This window comes from Panthera uncia (assembly GCF_023721935.1).
Source record: "Panthera uncia isolate 11264 chromosome B3 unlocalized genomic scaffold, Puncia_PCG_1.0 HiC_scaffold_2, whole genome shotgun sequence".
In the NCBI taxonomy this organism is placed as follows: Eukaryota; Metazoa; Chordata; class Mammalia; order Carnivora; family Felidae; genus Panthera; species Panthera uncia.
Window position 1 is genome coordinate 6,064,639 of NW_026057583.1, and position 9,795 is coordinate 6,074,433.

Sequence of the window (9,795 nt, forward strand, 5' to 3'; positions counted from 1 at the left end):
CCATCTCACCCACTCCCATCTCACCCACTCCCATCTCACCCACTCCCTCCCACCTCCTCGCCTACTCTCTCCCTCATGCCCAGCCACTGGCCTTCTGGGCTTAGTTCCACCTGGCACCTGGTCAGGTCAGCCTGAGGATCCTTTCTCTCTGGACGCAGGAAGGACCTGTGTGCGGCCATGAACAGGCCCTGTGAGACCCTGGGCCTGTCCCACGTGGCGGGCATGTGCCAGCCGCACCGCAGCTGCAACATCAACGAGGACACGGGCCTGCCGCTGGCCTTCACGGTGGCCCACGAGCTCGGACACAGGTACCGCACCTGCTCCCGTTCCCGCACTAACGCCCCAGCTTCCCCTGCCATGCCGGGGGCACCAGACAGCTGGGCCCACGGGCCACAGGATCCCAGGGAAGCGGGCCTGGCCGTGGCCGCACGTTGTCCCTGCGATGTCCCCACCCACACCGGGCTGCTTCCCTGTGAGATGTGGGGAGGCCCACGCGGGTGCCTGTGGGCCTGGCTCGGACCGAGTCCCGGTCGGTGTGGGGTTGAGACGACCGGAAAGTCACCAGTGTCTTTAGCTGTCCCTCCGCGGTGCGCTCAGTGCTTGCGTGTTGACTCTCGGTCCCCCACACCTGCATGTCTGATTGCTCTGTGACCCCAGGCAAGTGCCCTGCCCTCTCTGGACCTTGGTGTGCCCCTTGTTGCTCGAGGGGGTTGGACTCACTGATGCTCCGGGCTCCTCCAGCCGGCCCCTCCGCGCGAGGTGTGTGGGCCACAGAGAGGCCTGGTGGTCAGAGATGTCGGCGTCATCATTCACCTGCTCTGGGTTCCTTGAGTGACAGCCACGCGTGCAGGGCCTCGAAGCCGCCCGTGGTGGTCGAGAACGCTCTGCCCCAAATCTGCTGTTCCCTGGCTGTGTTACCTTGGCTAGTTCCTGGGCCTCTCTGGGCAGTTCTGAGAACTGAGCAAGGTGGGGTTTCTGAAAGCGCTTAGCACGGCGCCTGGCACGTAGTAAGTCTGAGCAAAGACAATCATTCTTGTCTCCTTCCCCAGGATGGCGTCTCGAGAGTTTCTCTGTGACAGGGCAGCTCAAACTCCCTTAAATCCAGGGCACGGAGGGACCCGTGTCATTCCCTGCTGGGGACCAGTGTGGATGTGGGGACATCCCCACATCCCCACGGGGGGCCGTGGCTCGTCACTGTGGGTGCCCCTCAGGCTCAGTAGGCTGCCCCCCGCCGCCGCCCCCGCCCCCGCCCCCGCCCGTGCACGCTCTGGGCGGGGGAGGCTGAGGCTCCGAGAGGGGTCGGCCTCCCGAGGCCCCACGCGGTCTGGAGGCAGAGCCGCCCGGCGGCCCCGCAGCTCACCGGCCCCCGGGGCCTGTGCTCTCACGCAGTTTTGGGATTCAGCACGACGGAAGCGGCAATGACTGCGAGCCCGTGGGGAAACGGCCTTCCATCATGTCTCCACAGCTCCTGTACGACACCGCCCCCCTCACCTGGTCCCGCTGCAGCCGCGAGTACATCACCAGGTTCCTGGAGTAAGTCTGCCGGGCCCGTGGGGGGCCGCCCGGTGTCAGAGAGGCACGGGCCGGTCCGCCCGGGCTGGACCGAGAGGTCCCCGAGGCCATCTCCGTGTCCTGCAACCCACAGGAGGGAGAGGGGTCGTGGGGACCTAGGGATGGGGCTGGGGTCGAGCCCTGGGTTTGGGACGGGACGGAGACCCGACGGGGCACGGCCCCGGCCGCTTGGCCACAGAGTCCTGGGGAAAGTGCCGCCGGAGGCACCGAAGCTAAAGCCTGTCCCCTCTTTCTGATCCTCTCAAGTGGTGACCGTGTTTTTGATTTGCTCTTTAACGTTGTTCTCGGCTAAGGAAAATTTAAAGATGTAAGTTATTAGCACAGAATTTTTCACGGTGCCAGTTTTAAGTGTAAGTAGGAGAACGGACCTCGGGTGCAAGGCCCCAAACGACACGGCCCATACCCGTAGCTCCCTTGACCAGAACAGCAGAAGAGTGTACGAAAGGAACCGGGTGGGTTTTATTCCGCTTCCTTTTTTTTTTTTTTTTTTTTTTTAATGTTTTTATTTATTTTTGAGAGAGAGAGAGACAGAGCATGAACAGGGGAGGGGCAGAGAGAGAGGGAGACACAGAATCGGAAGCAGGCTCCAGGCTCCAGCCTCCGAGCCATCAGCACAGAGCCCGACGCGGGGCTCGAACCCACGGACCGCGAGATCACGCCCTGAGCCGAAGTCGGACGCTCAACCGACCGAGCCCCCCGGGCGCCCCATTTTTTATTCCACTTCTTAACATGTGGGTGCTCTGGCACCACTCCCCGCCCTCGGCTTACGCCGGCCAGTAAGCGAGGTCTGAAGGGAAAAGGGTCTGGGGGTTGGCTCGTGGCCCCCTCTGCATCCTCCCTCCTGGCGTGTGGGTGGCCGGGACAGGGAGGTAACGCCGATAACACGGGACGACAGGGTTTCTGGGTCGTTCGCGGTTCTTAACACATCACTGCCTTCTGTCCACATTTGAAGCACGTGCTGATTCCAGCAGGCAGTGTGGCCTCTGTTCCCGTTCCTATCTAGACCGGGTGCCTTCTGGGCCTGCCCTAAAATTGTCCCACGGGGTCCTCCTGTCGCTGACTTTAGAGGGGGTGCTTCTTTGTTCTGGCGGAGTAGGTTCTGAGAAAAGGTGCGTGGAGGTAAGGGGTTTGAAGTGTCTTTATTCTACCCTCACACCTGATCGATCATTTGATTTGGTATCAGCTTTGGGCTGTGTCGCTCTCCGTCAGTGTTGAGAGGCTTTGTTCCCGGGCTCCTGCACAGCTCAGTGGGTTGAGCCTCCGACTCTTGATTTCAGCTCAGCTTGTGATCTCATGGTTTGTGAGTTCGAGCCCCACTTTGGGCTCTGTGCTGACAGCAGGGAGCCTGCTTGGGATTCCCTCTCTCCCTCTCTTCTCCTCTCCGTGTTCCTCCCTTTATTGTTCTTCCATGAGCATGGGATGTCTTTCCGTTTCTGTGTGTTCTCCCCAGTTCTTTTCATCAGCGTTTTATCGTTTTGCTGTGCAGAAGTTTTTTACCTTGACGAGGTCCCAGTTCTCTATTTTTGCTTTTGTTTCCATTGCCTCAGGACATACCTAGAAAAGAGTTGCCACGGCTGATGTCAGATCACTACCCGTGTTCTTTCTTCTCTGGGATTTTTATGGTTTCAGGTCTCGTGTATAGGTCTTTAATCCATTTTAAACTTATTTTTGTGTATGGTGTTAAGAAAGTGGCCCAATTTTTTTCTTTAATTTAAGAAATTTTTTTAAGTTTATTGTTCAGAGAGAGAGCAGGCGGGGAGGGGCAAAGAGAGAGGGAGACAGAATCCCAAGGAGGCTCTGTACTGTCAGTATAGATAGAGCCCAACTCGGGGCTCGAACTCACAAACCGTGAGATCATGACCTGAGCCGAGAGTTGGTCGCTTAACCGACGGGGCCACCCAGGTGCCCTGAAAGTGGTCCACGTTCGTCGTTCTGCATGTTGCTGTCCAGTTTTCCCAACACTGTTGAAGAGACTGTCTTTTTCATATTGTGTATTCTTGCCTCCTTTGTCCAAGGTGAGTTGTCCATATGACCGTGGGTTTGTTCCTGGGCTTTCTGCCCTGCTTCGTTGATCTGTTTTTGTGCCAGTACCACAATGTTTTGATCATTACAGCTTTGTAACGTATCTTGAAGTCTGACATTGTGATGCGTCCAGTTTTGTTCTTTGTTTTCGAGGTTGTTGTGGCTATTTGGGGTCTTTTGTGGTTCCGTCCACGTTTTAGGATGGTTTGTTTTTGCTCTGTGAGAACTGCTGGTGGTGTTTTGACAAGGATTGCATTAAATGTGTAGACTGCTTTGAGGAGTAGAGACATTTTAACAATATGTGTTCTTCTAATTCATGAGCATGGAAATCTTTCCATTTCTGTGCGTTCTCTTCAGTTTTCTTCATCCGTGTTTTATAGTTTCCAGAGTGCAGGTCGTTACCTCGATGAAGTTGATTCCTCGGTACTTTGTTTTTGGTGCAATTGTAAATGGGGTTGTTTTCTTAATTTCTCTTTTTCTACTTCATTATTAGTACACAGAAATGCAACAGATTTCTGTATATTGATTTTGTGCCCTGAGATTTACTGAATTCACATACAGTTCCAGTAGATTTTTGGTGGACTCTTTCGGGTCCTCTACGTACAGTATTATGTCATCTGCAGATACGGAAAGTTTTACATCTTCCTGGCCAACCTGGATTCTTTCCATTTCTTTTTCTTATCTGATTGCTATGGCTAGGACTTCCAGTACTGTGTACTGTGTTGGATGAAACTGGTGACAGTGGACATCCTTGTCTCGTTCCTGATCTGAGAGGAAAAGCTCTTAGCGCTTTATCATTGAGGATGATGCTAGCTGTGGATTTTTCATATACGGCCTTTATTAAGCTAAGGAACGTTCCCTCTACACCTACTTTGTTGAGAGTTCTTATGAATGGATGTTGTACTTTGTCCAATGCTTTTTCTACGCCTGTTGGAAGGTTCGTGGGGTTTTTATCCTTTCTTGTATTCATGTGATGTATCATGTTGATTGATTTGTGAATCGTGCAACCCAGAAATAAATCCCACTTGATTGTAGCGAATGATGTTATAAACGTATTGCTGGATTCCGTTTGCAAGTATTTTACTGAGAATTTCTGCGCCCGTGCTCGTCAGAGATACTGGCCTGTAGTTCTGTTTTCTTGTGGTGTCTTTGGTTTTGGTATCGAGGTAATGCTCGCTTCGTAGAATGAGTTTGGAAGTTTTCCTTCCTTTTTAATTTTTTGGAACAATTTGAGAAGAAAAGACGTTAACTCTTTAAATGTTGGTAGAATTCATCTGTGAAGCCACCTGGTCCTGGACCAGATGTTGGGAGTTTTTGATGACTGATTCAGTTTCATTGCCAGTGTCTGGTCTGGTCAAGTTTTCTATTTATTGCTGATTTCTTTTTGGGAGGTTATATGTTTCTAGGAATTCATTTTTTCTGTGTTGTTCAATGTGGGCATTTGGTTTTTTGTTATTATAACCCTTTGTACTTTGGAGTCTGCTGTATTTCTCCTTTCATTTCTGATTTTGTTCATTTGAGTCTTTTCTTTCCTCTCCTCCCTCCCCCCCCGCCCTTTCTCTCTCTCTCTCCCCCTCTCTCTCTCTCTCTCTCTCCCTGTCTCTGTCTCATTCTCTCTCACTGGTTTGATGAGTCCAGCTAAAGGTATATCAATTTTATTGATCTTTTCAAAGAACCTGATCTGTATTACTGTGTTGTTTTTTTTTTTTTATGTTTCTCATATTTATTTCTTGTCTAATCTTTATTCTTTCCTTCCTTCTGCTGGTTCAGGGTTTTGTTCTTCTTCTGGCTCCTTTACATGTAAGGTTGAGCTTTTTCATGCTGCTTTAGACCTGGCGGATGCTTTTAACCTACAACTGCCTGTCCTTCAGCCCCTGGAAATGCTCTTGTGTCATTTGGTAATTTCGTTTTCTCCTTCGGGAGCTCTTTGACCTTCAGCTGCTCTCTCATGTTGTGAGTTTTTACTTTTTTACTGGCTTTTACCTGTTTTCTGGACAGCATCCACATGTTCACCCTTCTATTAAGTTTTTTGTACTGTACTTTTAACTTCCTGACTTCCTCCTTCTTATTGTCACGTTTCCATACTTGTTTCCTGTTTTTTCTTCCTGAGGTTATTCTTTGTATGGATTTAATTATTTTCTTCTCCCTGCATTATCTTTCTTTAATTTTAAAAAATCTGGGGCGCCTGGGTGGCGCAGTCGGTTAAGCGTCCGACTTCATCCAGGTCACGATCTCGCGGTCCGTGAGTTCGAGCCCCGCGTCGGGCTCTGGGCTGATGGCTCGGAGCCTGGAGCCTGTTTCCGATTCTGTGTCTCCCTCTCTCTCTGCCCCTCCCCCGATCATGCTCTGTCTCTCTCTGTCCCCAAAATAAATAAAAAACGTTGAAAAAAAAAAAATTTAAAAAAAAAAAATCTGTCACATTTGGGGCACCTGGCAGGCTCAGTCAGTTAAGCCTTTGACTCTTGATTTCAGCTCAGGTCATGATCTCATGGTTTGTGAGTTCGAGGCCTGTGTTGGGCTCTGTGCTGACAGCTCAGAGACTGCTTGGGATTCTCTCTCTCCCTCTCTCTCTCTGCCCCTCCCCTGCTCTCTCTCTCTCTAAAAAACAAAACTAAACCAAAACTTTCATATTAGAGGTTTTAAACTATCTGAGGTCCTGTCACACACAGGGGGAGGCACAGGGACACTGGTTGGCAGGTGTTTCTGAGTCCGTGCAGGGGACTGGGCGAGATGGGGCTGTGTCCTCAGTAGGTTGTCACATACCAGTGTCTAGAGCTCTTTTATGGAGCGGGTCTGTTTCCTCAGGGAGGAACTCTCTCTTCTTGTCCTGGGCGTGTAGGTCTGGCTGTGGCTTCTGGCACCTAGGCTGGGGGGGGGGGGGGGGGGGGGGGGAGGCGCGTAAGGTGGGGAAGGGGCTTGGCAGCTTATAGACTTAAATTTGTCCTCATCTCTGTCGGTCTGTCTGTAGGTCACCCTGGGCCAGATCCTCTGGTTCACCCTCTTCAGAAAGTGGTCCCCACCCTCAGCAGGTGGCCACACGGGGTTGGGAGCAGGTTGGTGGGGTCTGAGGTCTCCTGTCCCCAGTCTTGCTGGCGCTCCAGCCTCCATGGCTCCCTGGGGCCCTAAGCCTGAGCCTTTCTGGGGTTCTGCCTCTGGGTGGTTTCTCCCATTGGACTTGGCTTTTGACTCTCACTGCCCGACCAGGTCAGCCACTGCTTGACCGGCTGCTTTCCAGCCTCCCGGGTTTTGCTAACCTGTTCCACGTGGCGTCGTCCCCTCTCCCTCGCCTTTTGTCCTTGTGGACCTCTGCCTCCTTTACTCCTTTACTGTCCTGGGCTGCAGGGAGGGAGTGGAGATCAGTCTGCCATGTTCTTCTAGAAGTCGCTCAGTGTGGGGTTTAAATGTGTGTGTGTGTGTGGGGGGGTGCTGGCCCCCGACGGAGGAGGCATTGCTGGGGTGAGGGAGGAGGCAGAGAGGGGTCGTGGATGATGGTTAGGGCCTGGACTCTGGCCCCGGCTTTTCCTTGTGTTGACAGACGTGTTCCATGGGGCTCGTGACGGGCCTGCCTCTTGGGTGGCTGTGAAGGTTTGGCCCGTAGACACGTCAGTGTCCAGCACGTGGCCATGCACGTGGTTAGTGCTCAGGGCTTCTAACTATTATCACCACTTGTAAGCCACAGGGAATATGGACCTGAACCAGGGCAGCAGCCTGGGCATGTGGGTCAGGCCTGAAAAACACCCCAGGGGTGTGTCTCCTGCCCCACTTGGGGGCAGAGAATAAGGGGCCAGGCTGGAAGATGCGCTCCCCTCCCCGTAGCTCCCCCAGGGCTGTTCCCAGCGGTCCCCACCCAGGGAGCGCCCCACCCCCGCGCCCTGCCCCCAGGACCCACAGACACACAGGGGTCTCTGTGCTCGCTTTCAGCTGCTGGAATGCGTGAGGGACTTGGCTTGGGGCCTGGAGCGAGGGGTGGGGTGAGCAGGCCGGGGCCTGGGCTGGCCGGGGCACTGAGGAGGGCTGCAGGGGGGCGGTGGCCGGCGAGAGGCGTGCCCGCAGTGGAGGCTCTTCTCCTCAGGCCGGCCCCCGTGCCTGCCTCCCCAGCCTGGAGGCCCAGGAAAGCTGGAAGGAGGGGGGCTCACGTGGCAGGCGTGGAGCAGCCCGTCCTCAGCCCCTCTGCCCGCCGTGTCCTTGCTGGGGGCTGGGACGAGCTCCGCCCTCGGGGAGCGGGGCACAACGAAAGGACGTACAGACGGTGCCGAATGGGGTGAGGCAGTGTTCCCTGGGTCTGGGGGAGGCCCCGCGGCGCCCACGGGCCCCCTGGGACTCCCCCCCGGACCGGACGCTTCTTGGCCCCCACCCGTAGCCGTGGGTGTGTGTCCCCCGTGCGAGGAACCTGGCGGTGAGCTGGCCGGAGGGCTGGTGCGGCTTTTTATACCTCTGTGGTTTCGGTCCCACAGGCAGCCTCAGCCTCCTGTGTGAAGGCCCAGGGCAGGTGAGGGACGGCCCAGGCCACGCGACATCTGGAGCTGGGCGGGGAGCCACACTCGGGGCTCCCACTCCCAATCCGCACTTGGGCCCGAACGTGGCCCTGATTCTGGTGTTGGGTGCCGGAGGGTCCCCCGACGCCCCCAGCCTCTCGCGCACACACAGAATGGACCAGATGGGCTGTTGTCACTCCAGCCGCCCCGCCCACAGGACCTGACACGTGGCCGGTTCCAGCCAGGAAACAGCCCGGGGGTGGCCCCGGTGTGGCATTGGGGCGAATTAGACTGCAGGTTGGAGGAGCCCCCAGGCTGGGTCCGAGCTCCCCCCAGGCGGTGAGCCCTCCTGGCCCATATCCTGAATTGCAGGACAGAAGGAGTCCCTGGGTCCTGCTGACGCTTTGCCCCAGGGCACAGGCCCAGGGAGCCCCAGACCGAGGTCAGCAGTCAGAACACTGCTTTCTCTCTGCCAGGGCTCAGCTGCCATGGATTTGAACTTGCACTGGGGTGAAGTATTTGAGGTCAGGCTTATGGACGGAGGGGAGGAGCTGTGCACCGGGCAGCCCAGCAAGTGGACGCGTGTGGCCACTGGCGGCTCGGGCCTGGCCTCAGACTCTGACGTTACCGCTCTCCGGTGTGACCCAGGGCCAGTGACGTTCTGCCCTGGGGGCCCTGTGTGTGTGAGAAGGGGATTAGATTCTGCCCAGGGTGTTTGAGGAGCAAGCGAGGACCTGGCCTGTGGTCACCTGGGGCAGAGGGCTGGGTCCCACAGCTGCTCTTTTGCCAACGCCCAGCTGACAGGGTCTGTTTTCCGCTAGCACAGATGGTCCAGGTGATTTGGGGGGAGGGGTCCTCAGGACCCTCAGCGGGAGTCCGGGCTCAGTGTTCACTGCAGCTCTGGGTGGAGCTTGGGGCCTGCCACCAGCTGGGGGACTTGGGAGACCCCAGACCCCCACCCATCTCACCCGCGGTCCCAGGGGCTGACGGCCCCCGGCCTCTCCCCACACCCGCCTGTGCGCTGGCCTGAGTCCATCTCCCAGCCTGTCCCCATCCTGTGGTGTCTCCTCTGTGCCTCCCCACCAGACCCCAGCACCCACCCCCTCCAGCCTTCCGACCCTAAGCAGGACCCTCCACTCATCTGGTGCCCCGCACCTCAGGCTGGAACACCGGAGGGCTTCTGCCTCCCCCTGCCCTGCCTGGCCGGGGTGTCCGTGCTGCCCGGGCCGGCTACCCATCACCCCTGACCTCAGTTCTCCCCAGCCACTGCCGCCCCGAGGGAGGGAGGGAGGCCCCCGGACACCTTTCTGACTCCTGCATGATGGCAGTGAGCCCTGGGCTCGTTGGTCAACATGTGGGCCTGGCAAGGGCAGCAGGATGGTCACTGGCCCCCAGAGGCGGTAGCTGTGCACAAGGTGCCCGTGGAGAGATGCGCTGGCATAAGTGGGCCCGAGCTGGGCCTGGGATACCTTCTGTCTCTGTGCTCCCCGCCTGCCGATCAGGGTTCCCTGTGCTTCCAGGGGGCAGGCAGGAGTAAATGAGGGAGTGATGGGCAGGCAGGGCTGCCCCAGGCTCTCCCAGGCTGTGGTCCCCCACAGAGACCCTAGATCTCAGCCTGGGGTGGGGTGTCAGAGGCGCTGGCTGCTGTATCAGCTGTGGCCTGATGCTCTCCAGATCCCTCACTGACGTGGCCGGCCGTGGCCCCATGCGGGGGGGGGGGGGGGGG

At 56.4% G+C, this 9,795-nt stretch overlaps 1 protein-coding gene across 1 annotated transcript in view; it reads left to right on the forward strand.

Annotated features, from left to right (window-relative positions):
• ADAMTS7 (ADAM metallopeptidase with thrombospondin type 1 motif 7) overlaps nucleotides 1-9,795 on the forward strand; it is a 49,052-nt gene that overhangs the window by 18,144 nt on the left and 21,113 nt on the right. The window contains 2 exon segments of the mRNA XM_049614183.1: nucleotides 159-308; nucleotides 1,390-1,533. Of these exon segments, the coding sequence (XP_049470140.1) occupies nucleotides 159-308; nucleotides 1,390-1,533 (294 nt within the window).